Source organism: Dermochelys coriacea, chromosome 13, assembly GCF_009764565.3.
Source record: "Dermochelys coriacea isolate rDerCor1 chromosome 13, rDerCor1.pri.v4, whole genome shotgun sequence".
In the NCBI taxonomy this organism is placed as follows: domain Eukaryota; kingdom Metazoa; phylum Chordata; order Testudines; family Dermochelyidae; genus Dermochelys; species Dermochelys coriacea.
Window position 1 is genome coordinate 33,160,522 of NC_050080.1, and position 24,586 is coordinate 33,185,107.

The 24,586-nt window shown below is 59.1% G+C and overlaps 2 protein-coding genes across 4 annotated transcripts; one reads left to right on the top strand and one right to left on the bottom strand.

The window, feature by feature from the left end:
• The first annotated feature begins 215 nt into the window (after nt 1-215).
• LOC122456396 (von Willebrand factor A domain-containing protein 5A-like) lies at nt 216-16,956 on the top strand. 3 transcript variants are annotated; one of them, XR_006275316.1, is made up of 5 exons: nt 222-1,099; nt 2,665-2,726; nt 2,937-3,138; nt 4,151-4,323; nt 15,998-16,956. XR_006275316.1 is itself a non-coding variant. In XM_043495573.1 (4 exons), exons 1-4 carry the CDS (start codon nt 1,062-1,064, stop codon nt 4,157-4,159), a joined length of 507 nt encoding a protein of 168 aa, XP_043351508.1. In that variant the 5' UTR covers nt 216-1,061; the 3' UTR covers nt 4,160-4,309. The 3 variants fall into 3 exon arrangements, 2 of the variants coding, with proteins under 2 accessions (XP_043351508.1, XP_043351509.1); XM_043495573.1 differs by lacking the exon at nt 15,998-16,956 and having other exon boundaries at nt 216-1,295; nt 4,151-4,309; XM_043495574.1 differs by lacking the exon at nt 15,998-16,956 and having other exon boundaries at nt 216-1,103; nt 4,151-4,309.
• A 1,170-nt stretch (nt 16,957-18,126) lies between these two features.
• On the bottom strand, nt 18,127-23,720 carry LOC119842169 (von Willebrand factor A domain-containing protein 5A-like). Its single transcript, XM_043496146.1, is given in 10 exon segments — nt 18,127-18,233; nt 19,301-19,409; nt 20,864-21,004; nt 21,177-21,420; nt 21,730-21,815; nt 21,817-21,834; nt 22,157-22,261; nt 22,595-22,709; nt 22,882-22,961; nt 23,715-23,720. Coding segments are annotated over 10 exon segments (1,011 nt in total).
• Nucleotides 23,721-24,586: the final 866 nt, after the last annotated feature.

Below are 24,586 nucleotides of genomic sequence, written 5' to 3' on the forward strand. Positions count from 1 at the left end.
TGGGGGTATGCCAGACACACCAGACTCCTGAAAGGGGGTACAGTCGCAATCTGGAAAGGCTGAGCGCCACTGCACGGGCACAAGGTGGGCTGTGTGGCGTGAAAGGTTTGCAGACGGTCCCTGGCTCCCAGTGAATGGGTGGAAATTGGCAGACGTCCCCTGGTTTGCAGTACTGAGGATGGGGAGTTTGCAGACGCGCCCCGGCGGGGGGCGGAGCTAGTTTCCCTTCCAGCTGACTCAAAGCTTCGGTGCCCGGTGGCCGAAGGGGAAAGTATTGGGGGTACAGATCGGGCCCGTGGGATCAGGCCCCCCCAGAGCACCCCCTCCTGGGGTCCATGGCCCTCCCTGGTCTTGCCTCCTGGGTTCATGGTTCCCTCCATCCTCTCTGGGTCCAGGGGCCCCTTCTATCTTCTCTAGGTCCTGCCCCCCCCTTATCCAGGGGTCCCCATGATCCCCAGCCTCCGATCTGGGCTCATCCCCCTGACATGGGGCTTTGCCCCTGCAGCGTCTTCCCTCCCTGGGTGTGGAGGCCCTGTGTGCTGGGGCAGGTTGGGGGTGGGGGTTGGAGGGAGGTAACCCCTAAACCTTCCTGGTTCCAACCCACCCTCCCACCTTTCTGTTCCTTTTTGTACTTCTCCCTGCATGGATCTCCCGGCGCCCATCCCAGTGGCACCTGGCTGGGTCTGTCCTGCTCCCCATGACTCCTGGGGGCTGTTGAGGGGCTGTTCCCCATTCAGACGTCACCCCCCGGCCAGTGACTCAGCCTCGGGCACTCTGCCAGAAGCAGCTGCCGCAGCCGGTGACTTGCTGTAGCTTTCATACCGACTCCCTTTCTCCGATCTGGGAACTGGGCGTCAGAGTTAAATCCCAGCGACAAACAACCAGCCCCGCTTCCCCGGCAGCGCCTTTCCCAGGGCTCCGCCGTTTCCCGGTCTGTGGTGCTTACCCCAGAGCAGGCGACGAGGCACCTGGCTCCCGGCTGTGAATACCTGCCTCAGGGGGGAGCAGCAGCATTGCAGGCCCTGCTGTGGCACCGGTCCGGGGCTAGCGGTGGCAGGCAGATGAGGTCGCCTTGGAGGGAAGGCACTCATTTCTGGGTGTGGGTAACTAGCCATTGGCACAGCTCACCTGGGGCTGTGGTGGATCCTCTGTGGTGGCCAGCATTTGATGCGGGATGGAGGGGGTTGGGCCTCAGTTTCCCCAGGAGTTTGTTCCAGGCCCTGCGGGTTACCTGGATGATCCCAATGTTCCCGTCTATCCTTGGAGCTTGGAATTCTCTAGCTGGCCCAGCTGCGGTGAGTCGATATGGGGCCCCAAGAACGGGGTCTGGAGCAGTGTTCCCTCTAATTTTTTACGTGCATGCATGGAATGAATTTTGTTATGTGCCGCAATACGGAGGTGATGTGTGGTGGGGGTGGGGCCCAGGAATTCGGAGTGTGGGAGGGGGGTCAGGGCTGGGGTAGAAGGTTGGGATGTGGGCTCTGGCTGGGGGTATAGGCTCTGGGGTGGGGCTGGGGATGAGGAATTTGGGTGAGGGAGGGGGCTCAGGGCTGGGGCAGAGGGTTGGGTGTGGGATGGGGTGAGGGCTCTGGCTGGGAGTGTGGGCTCCGGGGTGGGGCTGAGGATGAGGGGCTTGGGGTCCAGACTGCCCCGGGGAGAGAGGACTCCCCCAGTCCTCTCTCCCCACAGCAGCTTGGGACCGGGCCGGGGGAGAGGCGCCTCTCCGCTGCAGCTCCGGTGGGGTGGGCTGGGGGAGGTGTGCATCTCCCCGCCTTCGCGGCCCTCGGTAGCCAGCTGGACAGCCGTGAAGCTTAGAGGGAATTTAGGTCTGGAGCCCCTCTTGGTCATGGCAGCTCTGGCGTGCCTCCCCCCCGGCACCCTCAGATCCCTGCTCCTCAATGGAGACTCCCCACGTGCTCAGAGCTGGGTTCCTGCTGCTGGAGAACCCAGCCCGCTGCTGGCCTTTCACCCCCGCCAGGCCCAGGCCGTCCGGCGCTGGGGCAGGGAGCAGGAGCCTCCAGCTGTGGCCAGGCCTGGACTTCGCAGCCTCAGGCGGGGGGTTCATGACGGCCACTCCAGCCCTGGGTGAAGGTAAATAGCAGCGCCCCCCTCCCCAGCTTGGAGCAGCCGCTCTGCAAACCTCCCCAGTGACCCACTCGGGTTCCCTGCAGCCTGGCACTGCTCCAGGGGCCCCCCCAAGGGCTGGGGATAGAACCCAGAAGTCCTGGTTCCATGCCCCCTCCACCCCCGCTTAACCCACTAGTACCCACTCCCCGCCCAGAGCCAGGGATAGAACCTAGGAGCCCTGACTCCCAGCCTCTCCCCGCTCTAACACTAGCCCCTCCCTTGCACTGTGACCGAACCCCCACCCCTCCTTCTGTCTGTCTGTCTGTCCATACATCCCTATACACTGCCCTCTACATTTCTCCACCCACCCCCCATCGCTGGCTGGAACCGTGTGCGGGGAGGGGGGCCCTGGAAGGACCCATCACTGTGATCTCTGAGCTAGGCCCTGTGAGCCTGTGGGACTCCCTGCCACAGGATTTGGCTGAGGAGGGGGGTGGGGCTGGGGTCTCAGAGCCATTGCGGGGGGGGGGGCGGGGGCACCCTGTGCCTGTCAGTTTTCCTAGGAATCCTGTATCTCACCCCGTTTCCCTTGTACAGATCCCCCGACCCCAGAGCCAAGATGACTCAGTGCGGCCTCCTGACCGGCTCCAACAAGCTGGGTAAATCAGGGCTGGGGGATGGGGGTGGGGCTGCGAGGGGGAGGGCAGCCCCATGGCTGACACGGCCCTTCCCCCAGCACCCATGCGGGGGCCTCTGGCTGACATCCCCCTTCTCCAGTGCCCATGGGGGTCTGTGGGGTCCCGTAGCTGACCCCTGTCCCCCCCAGCTCCCATGGTGGGACCCCTGGCTGATGACCCTGTTCCCCCCAGTGCCCCTGCGCAGTGGCTCGGTGACGGGCTGATCCGAGGCTTCGTGGCTGACGTGGGCTGTGAGCTGCTCTACAGGAATGAGGAGCCAGGGCCTGTGGAGGCCGTGTTCGTGTTCCCCATGTACACTGAGGTGGCTGTCTACGCCTTCCAGGTCCGCCTGGCAGGAGCCTGTATCCAGGCCCAGCTCCATGAGAAAAAACAGGTGCCAGGGGGCAAGTGTCCCGGGGGGAAGAGAGGGGGGTCATGGGGAGGACTGGGGGGGATCTTGGGGTGCCCCATCTCTCCAGCAGGTGCAGGGGCTGTACAGGAATGTGCTGGCTGGGGGATGTCAGGGGGATGTCAGGGTGACCACGTTTCTACCTGCAGGAGCTGTATGGGGGGCATGGGGGGATGTCAGGGGGCAGGGGGATGTCGGGGTAACCACGTCTCTCCCCGCAGGAGCTGTACGGGGTGCTAGGGCTGATGGGGGTGGATTCTCAGAGCGCTGCTGGGGGAATCGGGGCAAGCGAGTGTTGGGGGACAGGACTGGGGGGTCTCAGCAGAGCTGGAGGTGCGAGGGTGGGGTGTCAACAGGTGGACACTGGGGCTCACTGCAGGTTTGGGAGGCCAGGGGCTGGGGGTGGCGAGGGATCTAAGGGGAGGGCAGGAGGAGGGACAGAGGAGTGGGGGAGGGGCTCTGGGGAAGCCGGGGTCACTGGGGAGGCTGGGGATGGTGGGGGATCTGTGGGGAGGGCAGTGTGAGGGGAAGAGACAGAGCAGTGGGGTGGGGCTCTGGGGCAGTCAGGGGGCGCTGAGTGGCTAGGGACTGTGGGGGACCTAGGAGGAAGGAAGTGTGGAGGGAGGGACAGGGCTGGGGCTCTGGGGCAGTTGAGGGGCGCTGGGGGGCTGGGTGTGGTGGGGGATCTATGGGGAAGGCAGTGTAGGGGAAGAATGGGGTGGGGCTCTGGGGCTGTTGAGAGGTTCTGAAGGGCTGCGGATGGTGGGGGATCTGTAGGGAGGATGGAGTGGGGGGAGGGACGGGTGGGGCTGGGACTCTGGGGTAGTTGGGGGTTACTGGAGGGGCTGGGGGCACTGGGGGATCCAGAGGGAGGGCAGTGTGCAGGAGGGGCATGGGTGGGGCTCTCAGGCAGTCAGGGGGGACTGGGGGCTCTCACAGGCTCACGGGACTCCACCCCATGCCCACCCCATTTGGGGCTGGCCCCATCTCCCCGTAGGCTCCCTGATGGGCGACCCGGCCTTGATGGTGACCCTGCTGCCCAGCCTGCCCGAGGCGGTGCCAGGCCAGAGCCCGGCCGGGGAGTTCATCTTTTTGCTGGACCGCTCCGGCAGCATGGAGTGCCCCCTGGACGGCCGAGACCACTCCCCACAGCGCATCGACAGCGCCAAGGTATGGCCAGGTGAGAGGCCTCACTCAATGAGCCCTGCCATGAATATAAAGGGAAGAGTAACCACCTTTCTGTATACAGTGCTATAAAATCCCTCCTGGCCAGAGGCAAAATCCTTTCACCTGTAAAGGGTTAAGAAGCTAAGGTAACTTCGCTGGCACCTGACCCAAAATGACCAATGAGGGGACAAGATACTTTCAGATCTGAAGGAGGGGAACAAAGGGTTCATCTGTCTGTGTGATGCTTTTGCTGGGAATGCAGCCTTACAACTCCTGTAAAGTTACTAAGTAATCTAGCTAAAAAATGTGTTGAATTTTCTTTTGTTTAATGGCTTGTAAAATAAGCTGTGCTGGAGGGAATGTATATTCCTGTTTTTGTGTCTTAAGGTTTTGTCTAGAGGGATTCTCTATGTTTTGAATCGGATTACCCTGTAAGGTATTTACCATCCTGATTTTTCAAAGGTGATTCTTTTACCTTTTTGTTAATTAAAATTATTATTTTAAGAACCTGATTAATTTTTCATTGCCCTTAAGCTCCAAGGGTTTGGGTCTGCATTCACCTGTACCAATTGGTGAGGATTCTTATCAAGTCTTCCCCAGGAAAGGGAGTGTAGGGCTTCGGGGGATATTTTGGGGGAAGACGTCTCCAAGTGGGCTCTTTCCCTGTTCTTTGTTTAAATCACTTGGTGGTGGCAGCATATGGTTCAAGGACAAGGCAAAGTTTGTACCTTGGGGAAGTTTTTAATCTAAGCTGGTAAGAATAAGCTTAGGGGGTCTTTCATGCAGGTCCCCACATCTGTACCCTAGAGTTCAGAGTAGGGAAAAAAACCTTAACAGGCCCAGGGCTGTGGGGGGGCAGGGGCAGGGGCAGGCTGGCTGGGCCTGGGGGCAGAGCTGAGTGGGGGAGCAGCCCAGGCTGGCTTGACTAGCACACTAGGTCTGCTTCTTCTTAGACCCTGTGGTTGTTCCCCTGCTCTCTATCTCCTTGCCTACCTCTGCCTTTACATCTGCAGCTTCACCCACTCTCTGTGGCGACTTCACCCCTCTTGTGAGACTCCCTAAATCCAGGGCAGAACGATAGGATCTTCCTCCCCCTGGATCTCCTCCTTGTCCCAGGCCAACTCCCTGTCTCTCTAGGGAGCAGCTGCTGATATCCTGCCTCCCAGCAGCCCATGGCTGCTCAGGCTTCCTGGCTTTGTACGCTGTGCCCACTCCTCTCACAGCTGGGCTCCATCTGCCAGCAGGGCCCCGTCAAGCCCTGGGTTCCCTCCAGGGCAGCATCTAAAGGTAATTGACCCCTCCCAGCCCACATTAACCCCCTCAGGGCTTGGGCAGGGGGGACATCCCATCACACCCCCCCTGTGCAATTTTAATTGGTGGGGGCAAAAAACCAAACTGACTTCCAGCCTGAGCATTAAGTGTCTGGAGAGGCTGGGATGATGGGTCTGCCTACAATGGCATGTAGCCGATCTGCAACTGCTAGCAGCAAATATCTCCCACTGGCCGGTGATGGGGCACTAGCTGGGGAGGGCTCTGAGTTACTGCCGAGATTCTCTCCCGGGGTCTGGCTAGTGGATCTCACCCACATACTCGGAGTCTACCTGATCGCCATATTTGGGGTTGGGAAGGAATTTTCCCCTGGGTCAGATTTGCAGAGACCCTGGGGCATTTTCTGCTTTCTCTGCAGCATGGGGCATGGGTCCTGCCTCATCCCGTGAGCTCCATGGGGCGAGGCCAGCAGAGCCGGACCCCAGGGAGAGCCGTGGCTGTTCAGCAGGGACCAATGCGCCTCCCCTGGGATTTGCAGCAACACTCAAGCAGTGCACACGAAACAGCTGGGTTTATTAGTCACTCGGACACAGCACTGTCACTTTGCATGTTGGCACAGAGAAATGAAAGTGAAAGCAGTGTCAGTTTGGGTCAGCCCAGGGCCCATCCCAGCTGGAGTAGCACCCTGTGTTCTGGCTGTGTCTGTCTGACCTCCATAGTCCGTTCCCAGGAGAGAGAGAGAGAGAGATCCCAGCAGCCACCTCTTCCCCTCAGCTCCCACTTCCCCAGTCCTTCCTTCTCCAGCTGGGGTCTTTGCTCTACTTCCCTGCTGAGATGGTGGGGGAGATCCAGGCCGCTCTGGACCTGGCATCAGGTCACTGGGCGCCTTATTCATGTGGGTCGGTTCTAGCCAGTTCCTTAACAACTCTTCGTTCTCCCGAGACAGGGAGGTGTCACCCACACCTGTGTGTTTTAGCCTTTGCTGAAAACACAGAGTCCTTTTCCCCCTGCTGGGCAATCACGCAGTAATTGGGGAAACTGAGGCACACAGCAGGGTCATAATAATATTACCCCCCAAATCCCCCCTTCCTCACATACACACAGTTATATAGCACCAACAACATTTACATTTCTGTCTTCATATGTGAATCAGACTTAACCCCAGTGACTTAACCAGGGCTGATGCTGCTATACATCAGGGCACGTGAGACTGGCTTTGTCTCCAGAAGACAGTTTCTAACCTTGCTCTCACTGGCGTAAGTTTGGCAAAGGAGAAGAATTCATAATAACAACAGTTTGGAGCATGTGATGGGGATCCAGAGACCTTTGCTGTGATCTTGGAGCTGCCCTGGCTTCCTTTGCGCCCTCAACCCAATCCCTTCGGCAAAAGTTTTCAAACTCAGGTGCCTCAAGGTAGCCAGGAAAAGCCCTGCTAATTGGAGTGGCCAGATATCTCAGGCCTGCCCAGCAAGCCTGAAAAAAACAGGCTAAAACCAGACCTTAAGGCAAAGATTTCCAAACTGCCTAAGGGATTTGGTTGCCCAGGTCCTATGCCTCTCTAGGGGAGTTAGGCAGCTAACTTCCTTAGGCACTGTTGAAAATTCCACAAGGCCCCTGAATACCTTTAAAAACCTGTTCCTGGACAATGGGATTAGGCATTTCAGAAAGTGTGACCCAGCCCTGCTCTGTGCCTCAGTTTCCCCACATGGGGCTGAGATCTATGGATGGGCCGGATGAAAGCTATGGCCGGCATTCAGAAAGCAGCTTTATAGGAGCTCAGGCTACATTTTATGGGAATTGTGTGTCCAAATCCCCTAGTCGGGACTTGGAAAATCTCAACCTTAAACTCTGTGGGACAGATCCTCAGGTGGTGTCCATCAGCTGTCAGGTCATTGGGGTCACTGGGCCAGATCCCCAGTTGGCGTGACTCGGTTGTAGCTCCATTGGAGTCACCTCATCCCTGCGTGTGTTCACTTACAGTAATCAGAAGCATTTACCTTCCTAGACAGTGGGTGCAAAACCTGTCCCCGCTGAGATCCAAGGCCGAACTCCCATGAGCCCCCATCTCACCAGGACTGGCACCTATGTGCATTAGCTGCTGGTGAATTAACAATACAAAGGAAAATCTGTGTGGATGCCTAGCACCCTGCGAATTGATCCAACCAGCCCTTCGTGTGTAACCGTATGGACTGACAAATAGGGGGGAAGCCTTTGGAAGTGAACCGGTATCGAGCGAAGATAGAGAACAAGGCTGATGTCGGTGAAATTCTGGTTGCTTTATGTAGTCGCCAGAGGGCAGCAACCGCTAAGGAATGAGACGGAAGCCGCATTATAGGTGCTGGCCGGGAGAAGATGACTCACAGGTCTCTTCTGGCCTTGGTCTATGTGACCATTGTCACGGAGTGTGGGGGAGTCCGGGGCCTGCACCCCTCTTCCTGGGATTCACTGTGACTCTCAGCCAGCTAGTAAAATGGAAGGTTTATTGGACAATAGGAACACAGTCTAAAACAGAGCTTGAGGGCACAATCAGGACCCCTCAGTCAAGTCCTTCTGGGGGGCAGGGAGCTTAGACCCCAGCCCTGGGGTTTCCTTGCGTTCCACCACCCAGCACCAAACTGAAACCAACCCCCACCCCAGCAGGCTCCTTCCTGCAGCCTTTGTCCAGTTCCCCTGGCAGAGGTGTTACCTCCCTCTCCCTCTTCCCCTCCTGGCTCAGCTTACAGGCTCTCAGGTCTCCCATCCCCAGTGAAACTCCCCTGCCACATTCCCAGGTCCCTACTCCCCCCTCTCTGCTGCGTCACATCTCTCCCCCCTTCGAGACTGAACTGAGCAGGTCGCTCTGACCAGTGACCTGGGGAAGTTCAGGGCCCCCTCTCCGGGACAACGCATCCGCTATCATGTTGACACTTCCCTTCACGTGGACCATGTCCATGTCATAATCCTGCAGGAGCAGCCTCCTCCTCAGGAGTTTGGCGTTGGCTCCTTTCATCTGGTGCAGCCAGGTCAGGGGAGAGTGGTCGGTGTACACGGTGAAGTGTCGCCCGAAGAGATATGGCTCTAGTTTCTTGAGGGCCCACACCATGGCCAGGCACTCCTTCTCGATGGCCGTGTAGTGTTGCTCCCGGGGTAGCAACTTCTTGCTCAGGTACACGATGGGGTGTCTCTCACCCTTTTCATCCTCCTGCATTAACACTGCCCCCAGTCCCATGTCTGAGGCATCAGTGAACACCATAAAGGGCTTGTCAAAGTCTGGGTTTGCCAGAACTGGGCCACTGACCAGAGCCTCCTTCAGCGCCTGGAAAGCCTCCTGGGACTGCTCGGTCCAGACCACCTTGTCTGGCTTCCCCTTCTTGCATAGCTCGGTGATGGGGGTGGCTATGGCGCTAAAGCGGGGCACAAACCTTCGATAGTATCCTGCCAACCCAATAAAGGCTTGGACCTGCTTTTTGGTATGGGGAGTGGGCCAGTCTCTGATCACCTCCACCTTAGCTGGTTCCAGCTTTAGGCGGCCGCTCCCCACCCGATGGCCCAGGAAAGATACTTCAGCCATCCCCACCTTGCACTTCTCAGCTTTTATGGTCAGTCCAGCCTCCTGGAGTCGGTCCAGCACTTGTCTAACCTGGGACACATGGTCCTCCCAGGTCTGGCTAAAGACACAGATGTCATCAATATACGCCACGGCAAAACTCTCCATCCCCCTCAGCAGCTGATCCACCAGGCCCTGGAAGGTGGCTGGCGCTCCGTTGAGGCTGAAAGGCAGAGTCAGGAACTCATAAAGCCCTAGAGGGGTGATAAAGGCCGATTTCAGCCGGGCATCTGCATCCAGTGGCACTATCCAGTGGCACTTGCCAGTAGCCCTTTGTAAGGTCCATAGTGGTAAGATATCGAGCTCCTCCCAATTTGTCTAGGAGCTCATCAGGCCTGGGCATGTGGTAGGCATCAGATACAGTGATGGCATTGAGCTTCCGATAGTCCACACAGAACCGGATCGACCTGTCCTTTTTAGGGACCAGCACCACCGGCGAGGCCCAAGTGCTGGCAGATCACCCCCAAAGCCAGCATGTCCCTGACCTCTCTTTCCAGGTCCTGAGCAGTTTTCCCTGTGACTCGGAAGGGGGAGCATCTTATCGGCGGGTGCGATCCTGTCTGTACCCGGTGGACAGTCAGATTAGTGCGTCCAGGCTGGTTGGAAAACAGCTGTCAGTACAGATGCAGCACCCCCCTGACCTCAGCTTGCTGGGCAGGGGTTAGCTGATCTGAGAGGGGAATTGTTTCCAGGGGGGAACCAGCTCTGGCCCCAGGGAATAGATCTACTAAAGGGTCATCTCCCTGCTCCTCTCAATGTCCACACATGGCCAACACCACATTCCCCCTGGAATAATATGGCTTCATCATATTCACATGGTACACCCGGCGGTGGTGCGCCCGGTTAGACAGCTCCACCACATAGTTTACCTCATTTACCTGCTTGACAATCTTGAAAGGGCCCTCCCAGATGGCCTGTAGTTTGTTTTTTCTCATGGGGATGAGATCCATCACCTGATCCCCGGTGACACAGGCACGGGCCTGCACCGTGCGATCATACCAGACCTTCTGCTTCTTCTGGGCTCTGGCCAGATTCTCCCTGGCCAGTCCCATGAGTTCAGCAAGTCTCTCTTGGAAGATCAGGACGTACTCCACCACTGACTCTCCATTGGGAGTGGCCTTCCCCTCCCATTCATCTCTCATCAGGTTCAGGGGGCCCCTTACCCTCCTTCCATATAACAGTTCGAAAGGTGAAAATCTGGTAGACTCCTGGGATACCTCCCTGTACGTGAACAACAGGTGAGGTAAGTACTTGTCCCAATCCTGCGGGTGCTGGTTCATAAAGGTTTTCAGCATCATCTTTAGCATCCCATTGGACCTCTCCACCAGCCCATTGGACTGGGGGTGATACGCTGAGGCCCAGTTGCGCCGGACCCCACATTTCTCCCACAAGCACCGGAGCAGGGCCGACATGAAGTTGGATCCTTGGTCTGTCAAGACTTCCTTGGGGAACCCCACTCGGCTGAAAATGGTCAGGAGTGCATCTGCCATGGTGTCTACTTCAATGGAGGCTAAGGACACTGCCTCGGTGTAGCGGGTGGCGAAATCTACCACCACCAGAATGTATTTCTTCCCTGATCAGGTCGTCTTGCTGAGAGGTCCCACTATGTCCATGGCCACCTTCTGGAAAGGTTCCTCTATGATGGGCAAAGGTTTCAAATCCGCTTTCCCCTTGTCCCGGGCCTTCCCCAGCCTCTGACAGGGGTCATAGGATCGGCAATATTGCCAGACAGTGGTAAAGACCCCAGGTCAGTAAAAGTTCTGTAGCAACCTCTGCCGGGTGCGCCGGATTCCCTGGTGCCCTGAGAGGGGGATGTCATGGGCCAGGTACAGTAGCTTGCGGTGATACTTCTGGGATACCACCAGCTGCCTCCTGATCCCAAAAGACTCCATTTCCCCTGGGGGAGCCCGTTCTTGGTACATGAACCCCTTCTCCACAGGAACCTCTCCTGGCAACCTGTCCTCATGGTCCGTACCACACTGAGGTCGGCCAGGTCCCTGAGCTTCCGCAAGAAGGGATCTTTCTGCAGCTCGGCCTGAAACTCAGCAGCTGGGGAAGGGATGGGGACCGGTTCCCCCTCATTGGCCGGGTCTGAGGCCACAGCCTCTCTGAGTCGTGCCCCTTGGCGCTCCCTCCCCACCAGGGTAGGGTCCTGCGCCTCCAGTGTGGCACCCTCCCCAAGGTCAGGGCGCAGTGCCCCTCGCCGGCTCTGGCTACGGGTCACAACCAGGGCAGTCTGGGAGTTGCTTGGCCAGTCCTCTAGGTCCCCCCATCAAAACCTCAGTGGGCAAATGGTGGTGCACCCCCACGTCCTTGGGGCCCTCCTTGGCCCCTCATTTCAGGTGTACCCTTGCCATGGGCACCTTGAATGCGGTCCCGCCCACCCCGTCAGGGTCAGGTAGGTGTTGGGCACCACCCGATCTGGGACCACCACCTCGGGCCGGGCCAGCGTCACCTCCGTGCCCGTATCCCAGTATCCATTGACCTTCCTCCCAGCCACCTCCAGGGGAACAAGGCACTCTCTCCGGAGGGACAGCCCGTGCCCACCCTGTAAACCGAGAACCCTGAGTCCAGAGCATCCGCCCTCTGGCGGAGCTGGCCTGGGGTACTCTTCCCTCCTGAGCAGGTGGTAAGCTGGCAGCCCTCCTTGCCTGGGCCGTCTGCTCCTCGTCCAGCTGGTCCCTATCTAGTTAACCCAGGGTAGGTTGGGTCTGCTCAGTCTATCCCTGAGCCTGGGGCACTGGGTCCGTGCATGGCCTCTCTGGCCACAGTGATAGCAGCTCAGGTCACGTTGGTCCCCTCGAGCGGGTCGGATGGTCCTGACGCCAGGCATTCCCTTTGGGAGGGGGTTCTCCATATTTCCCCGCTGAGAGGTCCCATGATGACTCTCTCTCTCTGCATTGTGGGGGGCCTATTCTTTTGGGACTCCTCCCTGCTACCCCCTGACCGACTGTTCACAAACTCGTCAGCCAGCTGCCCTGCGTGCTGTGAGTTCTCTAGCTTTTTGTCCACCTACCACAGCCTCAGGTCAGAAGAGCTCCAGTACAATTAGGTCAAGCAGGTCCTCTTTAGCTTGGGCCCCAGCTGTCCACTTGCGGGCATATCCCTGCATTCGATTGACCAGTTGTAGGTATGTGACCTCAGGCATTTTATGCTGACTCCGGAACCTTTTCCGGTACATCTCGGGGGTCAGCCCAAACTCACAGAGCAGGGCCTTTTTGAACAGTTCATAGTCCCCTGCCTCCGCCCCTTTCATTCAGCTGTACACCTCCACGGCTTTGGGGTCCAGTAAAGGGGTGAGAAACTGGAGCCTGTCTGCAGGGTCAACCCCGTGCATCTCGCAGGCATTCTCAAAGGCTGTCAGGAAGTTATCTATGTCCTCCCTCTCCTTATGCTGGGCCAGGAAGCACTTATCAAAGCTCCTTGCAGTCTTGGGTCCCCCCTCACTCACCGCAGCCGGGGCCCACTGCTCCTCAGCCTGGCCAGCTTCAGTTCATGCTGTCTCTGCTTCTCTTCATGCTGCCTCTGTTTCTCCTTCTCCTCCCACTCATGCTGACGCTGCTTTTCATGATCCTCCAGCTCCCTCATTTTCATCTCCCTCTCCCATTCCAGCCGCCTCCACTCCAGGGATGGGGAGCTCCGCCGGAAGGATCCCCTGTTGGCTGCCAGAGTCAGGGTGCCCTCGGTATTCACTGGGCTTCCCCTAACCCCTCCCCCAGGCATAGGTAGGAAGGGTCTCAGGATGTCCTTGGCAGCAGTCTGACCCCTCCCAGCCCAGTCAGGCCCCAGGGCCCACGCTGCATCCACCGGGCGGCTTCCCTCAGGGACAGGGATTGGGTCCTCCAAGCGATCCTTCTCCTCCAACTGGGCAATCAGCTGTTCCTTGGTGGACCTCCCAGTGCGCAGCCCCTTCTGCTTGCACAGCTCCACCAGGTAACTCTTAAGGCGTTTAGCATACATCTGCCTGCTGGCCACTCGCAGGCCTGGGCAGCTTTCCACGGTTTCCAGGAAGAACCCCTAGGGTGCCAGTCCTTCTTGAGGTCACCCCCTCTTTGCCAGGGTCGAGCTGAGACTCCTCCGCTTCTGGGACCGCTCGCTGCAATCCCCCAGGGGACCCTGTTACTGCAAAAGTCCTTCTCTCTGGTCACTCACTTCCAGGGGTTAACCGCACCCTGAAACCATCTCTCTCTGAATCTTCAGCACGCCTGGTCCCCATCAATCCCCCTTTGTTTTACTGTTCCCCAGTCACTTACTGCAGGAAGCGCTGTTCATGGGGTGCAGTAGATCCCACTGCTGCCACCAGTTGTCACAGAGTGTTGGGGAGTCTGGGGCCTGCACCCCTCTTCCTGGAATTCACTGTGACTCTCAGCCAGCCAGTAAAATGGAAGGTTTATTGGACAATAGCAACACAGTCTAAAACAGAGCTTATGGGTACAACCAGGACCCCTCAGTCAAGTCCTTCTGCGGGGCAGGGAGCTTAGACCCCGGCCCTGGGGTTCCCTGCATTCCACCACCCAGCACCAAACTGAAACTAACCCCCCCCCCCCAGTAGGCTCTCTCCTGCAGTCTTTGTCCAGTTCCCCTGGCAGAGGTGTTACCTCCCCTTCCCCTTCCTGGCTCAGGTTACAGGCTCTCAGGTCTCCCATCCGCAGTGAAACTCCCCTGCCACATTCCCAGGTCACCACTCCCCCCTCCCTGCTGTGTCATACCACCCCCTCCCTGCTGCATCACAACGATCTCCTCGGCCCTCCTGTGTCACACAAGCCTGGCACTAATCTCACTCTGGGCTGTGTTAACAGGAGGGTCGTATGTAGACATGGGAGGGAATTGTCCTGCTCCACTCGGCGCTGGTGAGGCCCCAGCTGCAGTCCTGGGCGTCACATTTGAGGCAAGACATGGATAAATTGGAGAGAGTCTAGAGGAGAGCAGCAAAAGTGAGCAAAGGTTTAGAAAACCTGACCTAGGAGGAAAGGTTAAAAAGACCAGGGCCTGTTTCGTCTTGAGAACAGAAGACTGAGGGGGCGACCTGATAACAGCCTGCAAACACCTTGGGGGGGTTCTAAAGAGTATGGGAATCAATTGTTCCCCATGTCCCCTGAAGGCAGGACAAGCCGTAATGAGCTGAATCTGCAGCAAGGCAGATGGAGGTGAGGACTCTCGGGGGAGTGAAGCTCTGGAACAGGCTCCGCAGGGAGGCGGTGGAGTCCCTGTCACTGGCGGGTTTTAAGAGCAGGCTGGACAAATGCCTCTCGGGGCTGATCTAGGTTCCCCAGTGAATGACTGACTCACAGATGAATGATCTATTGCAAGAGGAGACGTGAACATTTGATAAGTGACGTTTCTTGTTCAGAAACATTTCTGGATCAGTAATTGACTCAGCACAACCAGCACTCAGGGCCCGGACCCTAGGCTGCTGCGAAGGGGGGTGGGGCAGAGCCCGAGTCCAGCTGAGACATGGGTCCGAGTCTGTTGTTTCCGGAGTATGCGCAGTGCAGTGTGGATGTATTAGCACAGCCAGGAGAGCCAGGTCCAGCAAGCATAAATCCAGGCTTCCCATGCAGTGCGGACGCTCAGGCACTTGGAAACCCCTTGTTTCCAAGCCAGGGTTTCCGATGCCATCCAGACACGTCGCCACAGACAGGGCTCCAGAGATGTTCCATCTCTCGGGGGGGGGGGGGGTCGTACAGACTGGGCCAGGCTGACTTTTCCAGAATCGAGGAACCAAAGAAAGGCCTTTGGCTCTGAAAGGACGAGCGGGAAGTGGCTCGGACCCGTCACACAGCCAGGACTTTCTGTCCACGGGGCCTGCGCCCTGGCGGAAGAGTGGGAAAGACTCTGGCCCACTAGGGCCCTGTTAAAACTGAGGGTGACTCCTGCTTCGCTCAGTGTGTTTACATCTGTTTAGTGTCTGTGACGCTTTTACCACAGGAGAAGCCAGGAGTTCTGCGTCCAGGGCCATCCTGCTCAACCCACTAGGCCATCTCTGCCTCCAGGAACCAGAGCAGAACCCGAGAATACCGTGGGCCAGGCCCCTGCTCTAGTCCTTACCACCCAAAGCCAACCCAGGGCCAAGCAGAGCAGCTAGGAACCGGGGACCGGATGGGCACGGACGGGGCGTTACATGCTGGAGTGTTCAGATGTTACTGGCTGTGTGGCACTACGGGAGGCCACGTACATGAGTACAGACAGTCGTACGATTTGATTGTGTTATTCTGCTTGTGGATTTTCTCTCTCTCTATCTAAAGAACATAGACAGGGCCTGCCTTGAAGGTATCTGAAGTTGGCTGGAAACGGGGATTTCCAAAGGAGCCTACGGGGACTAGGCAACCAGCTTCCACCAACGGAGTTTATCTAAAGGCCACTGAAAAGAGTTGGGTTGAAATTCTGCGCCCGCTGGAGTGGAAGGCAAAAGGCCCTTTGGTTTCAGTGGGGCCAGGATGTCCCACTGTTCATAGCGGGCGGTGAGAATTAGGATCTCTGAGTTCCATCTGCCCTTTGGGGGGAATCTCACCCAAAGGGCTGCGTTCCTTCCCAGTGCTGGCTCAAGGCATTCGATCAGTTACCTGGTCTCCTGATCCTTCCCCAGAGCCTCCGTGCAGTGCGGGGCACGGGGCGGCGACAGGACCCGGGGGCTGTGTATTACATTGGCTGAGTTGCCTTCTCAGACATGGAAAGGTTAAACTAAGGACATGACCAACCACAGAGTCACGTGGTGAGAGCAGTTCGAAGGGGGTCGAGGCTGGTTAACACGAAGAGGGAAAACTGTTTGCTTCTTCGCTATTTTCCTGCAGTTCCTTGATAAACATAACACTTCCTCCCCAGGGAATTAAAGAGCTGAGGTCTTCCAGCGTTTGCTTGAACCCCAGGATGTCCTGAGAAGGGCCCGATGCTGCCCAAGGTGGACCGTCAAGATGGATGGCCAGGTTTTAAGCATTTCTTCCTTTGGTAGAGAATTCAGCAGCTGGTGAATGGGGACGGATTCACAACACACAGCACGTGGCAAGCATCCTCGATCTGATGCCCACTTCCACCTGTCAGCCTTCCCCACTGAATTACATCTGCCGCCGAACACTGTTCAGCTGGAAAATGTCTGACCAGCTCTAATTTGGACATAGAGCAATTCAATAATGCGTGCAAATCCCTGGGCTACGGTTCACATTCCCGACTGTCTATCGAAGAGAAATCTGCCATCATGACCAAAGCAAGTTGTGTTTGGACATGCAAAGATCCTGTCAGTCTATCTGTCAAATAGCTGAACTCTGTGTAGATGGGACTAGGTTTACACTCAATGGCTTGTGCAGGGCGATGTCAGTGCAGCCACCTATGGGGTGGGGCGCAGGGGCTGTTAATAGAGGGACCCCAAAGTCATTTGGAAAAAGTGAAGAAATTTGTGACATTGACCCTGGCGATCCAGAGGACTCCCCCCACAATGCTGAGAGGAGGTGCCAGCTGTGAGCAGCATGGGGGTTACTGAACACTGGGGTCAGCGTGTGGTGGAGCCGGGGGGCAGCCATGGCTCCTCTTCAGCCAGCAGGAGCCGGATGCATCCGAATTGGTGGCAGAGTGGGATCCCAGCTGGGGGTTAGGTCCGGGTTGGGCACAGGCCGGCCTGGTGGGTCTGCACCCAGTGCTCCCTGCTGGCCCCTGGGGCTTCCCAGTTTGCGGCCCAGGGTAGCTTGGGGGGTGGGAACAGGGATCCCATTTTGGGGGGGCTCAAAGCCCGAAGACGGCAGGACCAATGCTGCACCCTAGCAGGGCATTGGTGGCTTCCAGGCACTAGCTCAGCCAGGGTCCTGAAACAAGTAGGGGGGGCCAGGGGGGAGACATTAGCCAGGGAAATGGGACGGGGGGACACCAGCCGAGGAATGGGGTAGTGAGGGTTGGGGGGGAGACACCAGCCCAGGAAATGGGGGGGGCATTTCGGGGGGGGACACCAGCCAGAGGAACAGGGGCGGGCCTGGGGGCAAAGGGCAGAGAGCACACTGAGCGTGCAGGACTGGCACGGGGGACAGGGGAGTAAAGGCGCTGGGGGCTGGGCACGGAGACCCTGGACGGGGGCTGGGATTGGGACAGGGAGACGCTGTGGATAGGGGCTCTCGAGGGCTGGGCTATGGGGCCCTGGGGAGCACGGTTGGGGCTCTGGGCTGTGGGGTTTCCACATCCCTGACCCCCTAGCCCCATCTCACCTGCTCGCCTCTGCATCTAGCCCACAGCCTTTGCCTCCAGCAGCTCCCACTCGTCGCGCTGCCCCGTGGCCCTGCCGTGCAGCCAGACCACGGCCAGCACCGTGGCCCAGATGCTGGGGGGCACGTCCGGGGGCCGGGGGGAGAGACACAGCCTGAGACAGTGCCTGCCCTGAGGATCCCTCCTGCCTCCCCGAATGCTGCCCCTTCCCCCTGCCCTGTGGACCTCCCTGTACCCCTGAATGCTGCCCCCCATCCCTCCACCCTGGGGACCCCCCCAGTGCTGTCCCAATCCCCCTGCCTTGGGGACTCCCCTGCGCCCCCCAGTGCTGCCCCCATCCCCCTGCCCTGGGAACCCCCCAATCCAGCGCTCCCACCTCAGACTCAGAGGGTTCCCAGCTCTAGCACCGTGGACCCCCTACCCAGACGCCCAGGGGATAGGGAGACAGCCTCAAAGGGGGCCCAGCCTGGGCCTCCCCATGTCCACCATGCCCAGCTCTGGGGCCTCTTGATCCAATGCTCCAACCCCCTGTTTGGGGGTTCTCGGCCCCATGCTCTGGGCCCATCTCACCCACTGGGCTCCAGGTTCAAGGGTCATTTGATCCACTTGCCCTCAGACCCCCCCCCAGCCTAGGTCACCCCCAGTCTCATCTGGGAGCAGAGAACAGGCTCAACTCATGGCACCTGAGCCCCATCTCTCCTGTCCTCTTCTCTGTCCCTGTCCCCTCCCACACTCACCTGACTGGGCATCTTCCCCCTGGCATCGGTCTAACTCACCCCCAGCACGGCGGCCAGCCAGGGGTCCAGGTCCCATAAGCCGTCGACATTCTGCAGAGACACCAGCCTCAGCATGGAAGACTCCTCTGATGCCCACTCTACGGAGAGATGTGGGAAGATGGGGCTGGGACATGGTTACAGAAGAGTGATATGGCCTGTCCAGGCTGATGGACCTACAACCTTAACTGTGACCCTCCGTGCATCCTTAACTCTGCCTCATCCATGGGCGTCCTTTACCTGCTTCTCAGCACCCTTAACTCTGCCCGTTCCTGCACCCATGGGATGACAATTAATTTGCAGTTGGAGTTGGGAACCAAACTCCCTTGGGCCCCGTGAATGTCCCAGCCCCCTATACCACTACCCCAGGGAATTTCTCAAACACAGTTTGACCCCGAGACCATCCCAGACTACAACCTGTGATACAAACCTATGTCCGGGGAAACACACAAGCATCTAAGGGTATAGGGGAGATGGGATGTTACAAAGTCTATACGATATTATAGCCATACCTGGGCCAGGGTTATGGGACACAGTTAAGGTTACCTGGGCTACAGCAACTTTGTATTTCCAGACTCTTCCAATTCAGGTTTTAAGGGTAGCCTTAACTTTAAAATTTCTGCCCTTCGTGGGCTTCTTCGTTTAGAAACCAGACCGTGCCAACCACGATCTGTGCCCCTGAACTCATCTGTACAAACATCCAAGCCTTGGCCCAGCTTCACAAGGTATTTTTGTCTGGGAATTTAGCTGCGTCCATTTCAGAGAAAACTGCTCAGTGACATTTCTGTTACTAAAAAATGACTGATTTCCCCCCTACACCCTGCGCAGTTTCCCTCCCATTCTTCCCCCCCCCCCCACCAGCTCAGCGATATAAACTCACAACCCAAATTCCAGTTTCACAGAGTTTTTTGCCTGGAAGTTTCCTTATTTTTTATTTATTTTGTTGCAAGATAATTTGTGTCACGACACTTAAACAACCCAGCTGCGGACTACCCCTCCCCCAGCATCTGTTTTGCCCAGGAAGTTCTTTCACTTTCTATGTAGCTGTTAAACACTTGCCCAGCTCCAGGACCGTCAGGGCACGTCTGTCTCGGACCCAAGGAAGCATCATCCTGGCATTTGATTCCTTGCCCAGAGTCCTGACTCCCAGCCCCTTTTCCCAACTCACCTTCCTGGGGTGCGGTCTCAGGCGGGGCACCGTGTTTACAGGACTCGCTGCCCTTGCATCGGAGGCCCCCCTGGATGAGCTCTGGGAGGCAGCAGAGCCAGGACAGGCACTTCCGAGGGAGACGAGGGCTGGTGCTGGACTTTGGGAGCTTCTCGCTGTCACGGAGTCCCCGGGCGATGCTCTGGAACTGCTCCCTACGAAGCCAGTCAGGACTCTGGGGGAGCCTCCCCTCTGGGAGCAGCCTGTCTGCAGGGCAAAAAGCTCACACAACTTCCACCTTCCTGGGTCTGACCTCGGAGCACTCAGCATCCTCTGCCCCTTCGTGCGCTTCCCGCAGTGAGTCCGCCCAGGCGGGGTCCTGGGGAAGCCAGAGGGTCCTGCCCCCCAACTTTGCAGTCAGATGTGACTCTCGGTCAGCCAGTAAAACAGAAGGTTTATTAGACGACAGGAACATGGTCTAGAACAGAGCTTGTAGGTGCAGAGAACAGGACCCCTCAGCTGGGTCCATTTTGCAGGTCAGTGAGCCAGACAACCCCATCTGCACTTCACTCCATGTCCCCAGCCAGCCCCAAACTGACTCACCCTCCAGCCCCCCATCCTCTGGGCTTTGTCCCTTTCCCAGGCCAGGAGGTCACTTGATTCTTTTGTTCTCCAACTCTTTAGCTCTCACCTTGCGGGGGGGGGGGGGAGGAGATGGGGGGAAGGGCCCAGGCCATCAGTTGCCAGGAGATAAAGTGTCGGCCATTTATGTACGCTGTCCCTTTGCTCTGCAACAGTACATCCCCTTATCCCACCACCTAGAGACTTAAGAAATGCATAGGGGAAACTGAGGCACCCCTACAGTATTCAGAGGAAACATTAAGAACAGTCCCACTTCATCACACTCGTGCTAGGTGAAGGAGGTGCAGCATTGGTTGCCTTCGGCCAGGCAAACAACTCCTGTGAAGGTGCAATGTACAGCCAATGGCCTGCCATCAAATCGAACTCTAGGGAGCAGACGGTCAGAGAGATGGACATACAGATGGACATGCAGACAGACAGAGACAAGCTAAGGGATGGAAATTAAATCCTCCCCCCGCCCACCCCGGCACCTAGAGCCAACATGCCACTGGGACCCCTCCTTCCTGCCCCCCAGCTGGGACCCCACCCACACCCAGCCCCATCCTCCTCTCCCCTTAGCTCCCTCAGAGTCAGAATCCCCGCCAGCCCCTTCCCCCCGGGCTGGGACTCCCTGGATCCAGCCGCTCCCTGCAGCTTCCCCCAGCTGGGACCCCTCTTCCAGCCCCAGGGGATGGGGGGGTGGGTGTTGTGCCCCATGGATGAGGGCAGGACACTGGGGGATGAGAGGCCCCCACTAACCAGGCTTGCTCATGCCAGCAATGCGCCTGCCCCCAGGTCCCTGCTTCTGTCTAGGTCGGTCTGTCTGTCTCATGGGGTCTGTTTGTCTGTCTCCGTCTTCCCGTCTGGGTCCATCTGTCTGATTCTCGGTCTCTGCCCCTGTCTGTTTGGGTCTCTGATTCTGGGTCTGTCCGTACATCTGCCTGTCCACCCCACAGGCCCCACTCTCCCAGCTGGGAGGGCCAGGCCCCGCAGGCTGCCCCTCATTTTATCCGGCCAGTGCCCGCTGCTCTCCTCCTGCCCTGGGGCCGGGGGCACGGGGGTCACCCTGGGGGGCAGGGAGGGTCCAGAAGAGCCACACAGTAGCTGGGGAAAGCAGGGGGGCAAAGGGACATTAGCCCATATCCATGATGCCTCCCATGCACCCAGGTCCCCCACCCACACTGGGATCACCCTTGCTGGGATCCCTCCCGGAATTCCCCTGCCAGTGCCAGGTTCCACACACGCACACCCCAGCCCCAGGTTCCCCTCCCCGCACCCCGATGCCAGGATCCCCGACCCGTCCGGGGTTACCTGACAGCGGGATGTCCCGTCTCACCAGCGGCCCCTGCACCGGCTGCCCCCGCTCTGTGTCCACCCCCACGTAGGCCGTGAGGGAGCAGACGACTCCCGAGCTCAGGCTGGTCTCCAGCGCCCGGCGCCGGTCCCCCTCTGACCTGGCCCCCACGGCCCCCTCCAGTTCCAGCAGCAGCCATTTGGCTGCCAGCCGATGAACGGGCAGCCTGTACTGGGGACAGAGAGTCATGGGGTGAGCCCCGGACGCCTGGGTTCCTGCCACTGTGGGGAAGGGAGTAGGGGCTAGTGGGATAGTGTATTGTGGGGGGGAGCCAGGACTCCTGGGTTCTATCTCTGGCTATAGGAGAGGAGTGGGGTCTAGTGATCACAGCAGGGAGACTGGGAGCCAGGACTTCTGCTTCCTTCTGTGACCTGGGGCAGGCCCCATCCCATCTCTATTCCGTTAGTGGTGGGGATGTGGGGGGCAGGACCCGGCGGCTTGGTGAGGATGTGGACCATGGGAGTGCTGCTGTCACCTGTCTCCATCTTGTGGCTGCAGGGGGAACTGCAGCATCTCCTTGTAGGTCTGGTCCTGGATGCGGTACTGCAGGGTGACGCCCCCCCACAGCAGTGCCGGGGGGCTGCAGGCAGAGAAAGGGGGTCAGAGGTGGAGTGCAAGGAGGGAGAAGATGCCTGGGGACCCCAGACCCAGGTTACAAAACCAAGGGGGTAAATACGCCCAATTAACAGCAGCGGGGGGACTGCCTAGTCAGCCTACTGGCCATCAGTAGGGTCCGGAGTTAACGATCCTGACTGAGATCAACTCAGTTGGGGTAGCACAGAGACCCCCATTGTTACGGATCAGAGTTACCACACAGAAGGGGGTGGGAGGTTCCACAATCGGTCACTGACCCCAAGTCCTGGGGGTGCCCTCGGAGGGGAGCCGGGGCCTAGCTCTCTCACCTGGGGCTGCCCGTGGAGCTGGACATAGATGAGGCACCGCTGCCCAGGGAAGATCACCTCAGGGCCCCGACCCGGCAATGCCGCCTCCATCCTGGGGGGCAGATTTCAGCTCAGCAAGGTCCCGGTCCCGGCCGGCTGCAGGGCCCGCTTCAGAGACTTCAGTGGCTGGGGGAGAGACCAGCACACTGGGGCCAGGAGGCTTGGGTCCGATCCCTGGTCTTGGAGAGGAGTGGGGGCTGGTGGGTTAGAGCAGGGTCGGGAAGGAACCCAGACTCTTGGGTTCTCTCCCATCTCTGGGAGGGGAGTGGGGTCTACGGGTTAGAGCCAGGGAGCTGGGACCCAGGACTCCTAGGTTCTCTCCTGGCTTTGGGAGGGGAGTGGGGTCTGGAGGGTTAGAGCAGGCGGGGTAGGGGGGAGCCCGGACTCCTGGGTTCTCACCTTGGGCTGCGTGTGGTCCTGGCCCTTGATTAACTCAGCGCTGCCCCCTGCTGCCCAGGCGATGCCTTTGATCAGAGCCGTGGAGGCCCCAGCCCCGCTGCCAAAGGAGAAGCACCTGCAGGAGGGCAGAGTCCAGGGGTGTCAGAACAGTTAAAGAGGGGCCAGTAGGGCTGGCAGGGCTGGAGGACGGGGCTGGGGGGCAGGGTTGGGGTTTGCTTGGGGGAACAGTTGAGGGGCCACTGAGGGGCAGGGTTGGAAGAGCGCTGGGGGGGCAGGCGCCCCACTACCTGTGGGTCTCCCAGTGACGCTGCACTTCGGTGATGACATCCTTGGTGTGCCCCACCTCCCCATCCGTGAAAACAAACAGCTGGCGGAGGAAAGACGCTGTAAGAGCCGGGGACCTCAAATCCCCCTGGAGACACCCCCTCCCCCTGGGAAAGGGGACAGCTCCCCAAGAGCCTGCCCCACTGACCCCCCTCCCAAAGACCCCCAGTCCCATGAGAACCCCCCATAGCTCCCTCCCTCCTCTCCCAGAGATCTCCCCTGCGGGGGCTGGCAGACAGGGACCCCGACCTTCTTCCCTGTCTCTAACTGTGACCCCAATCCTCATCTGTCACTGCTTCCCTGGCCCCTGGAGACACTAACCCACCCAACTGCTGTGGGCACCTTTCTGGGATCTCCCTTCTGACCCCACAACATGCCCTCCCTGCGCCCTGGCTGCAGGGCACCCCCAGAGCTGGGCGCAGCACCCAGAGTTGCCCCCCAGCTCTATACAGAGGTGCCCTGCCCCGGCTCTTGCCTGACATGCCCTGCTTATACCCCCTGAGGCATCAGCCCCGTCCCACCCTTAGCTCCTCCCCCCAAAGCCCCCATCAGCTGCCCCCATGGCTCCTCTCTGAGGGTCTTCCCCCACCCCCCAGAACAGCCTCCTGAGGGGAGCGGTGGGGGGCAGGGGGCGTAAGCCATATCTGGGAGGCCAGGTGCAGAAGGGCCTGTGATGGTGCACAGCCCATAGTGGCAGCTGAGGGCAAACACCTCCTGGCTAGGGACAGGGCACTAGGTGTGGGGGCTCAGAGTCACTGCAGAGAATCCTTCCCAGGGGCTGGCTGGAGGGTCTCACCCCCATGCTCGGGGCTCACTGACCCCCACGTGTGGGGTGGAGGGGTGGGGAAGGGACCCTGGGGGGTTCGTCTCCCTTGGCAGCCAGGGCCCTGGAGTAATTAGGGGGGCTCTGTGACCCGACGTCTGTACCTCAGGGCTTGGGGGCTTGGTGACAGCCACAGGGGCTGGGCCTGTCAAGGGCGGGGTGAGAGACCGTCACTGGAGGGGCGAGGGACTGGGACTGTGATGGGGGGGCACGAGGAGAGGGAGGGGCTGTCATTGGGGGTGCATAAGGAATACAAGGGGCTGGCATAGGAGGGTCTTGAGGGGCTGGGTATGTCACGGGGCAGGCATGGGGGGAGGAGTATGGGGGCTAGCTTAGGGGGGAATACGATGGGCTGGGCCTGTCTCGGGGGGCTGTCATGGTGGCTGGGGCTGCCACGGAGGGGGCATGAAGAGCTGGGGCTGCCACGGGGGTGGGCAGGACTGAGGCTGCCATGGGGGGGGCGAGGGGAGGGTGAAGAGCTGTCTTGGGAGGGACAGGCAAGGGGCTGCCATGGGGGGCAGGAGAGCAAGGGGCTGCCACAGGGGGGAGAGGGGCAAGGGACTACAGCTATCACGGGGTGGGGGGTGGGGTGAGGGCAAGGGTCTGGGGCCAGACGAGATGATCAGGACGGTCCCTTCTCGCCTGAAAGTCTCTGAGTTTATCCCCCCGGCCCCATTTTCTTCTAAGACCCCCCAACCCTCCTCGGTTCCCCCAGCCCCTATCCGACCACCCCAGGATGCCCTGCGGCTGCCCCCCTGCCCCCAGCCCCTCTCTGCTCCCTTGAGACAACCTGCGGCTGGCCCCCTTTCCCCCAGCCCCTCTCCGACGCCCCGGGACACCCTGTG

Bases quoted from the DNA above. Each gene is read 5' to 3' on its own strand.
- LOC122456396 (XM_043495573.1), top strand. From the start codon at position 1,062: ATGAGGTCGCCTTGGAGGGAAGGCACTCATTTCTGGGTGTGGGTAACT. The intron at 1,296-2,664 runs GTGAGTCGATAT...TCCCTTGTACAG, and splicing joins CTCTAGCTGGCCCAGCTGCG to ATCCCCCGACCCCAGAGCCA. The intron at 2,727-2,936 runs GTAAATCAGGGC...TGTTCCCCCCAG, and splicing joins GACCGGCTCCAACAAGCTGG to TGCCCCTGCGCAGTGGCTCG.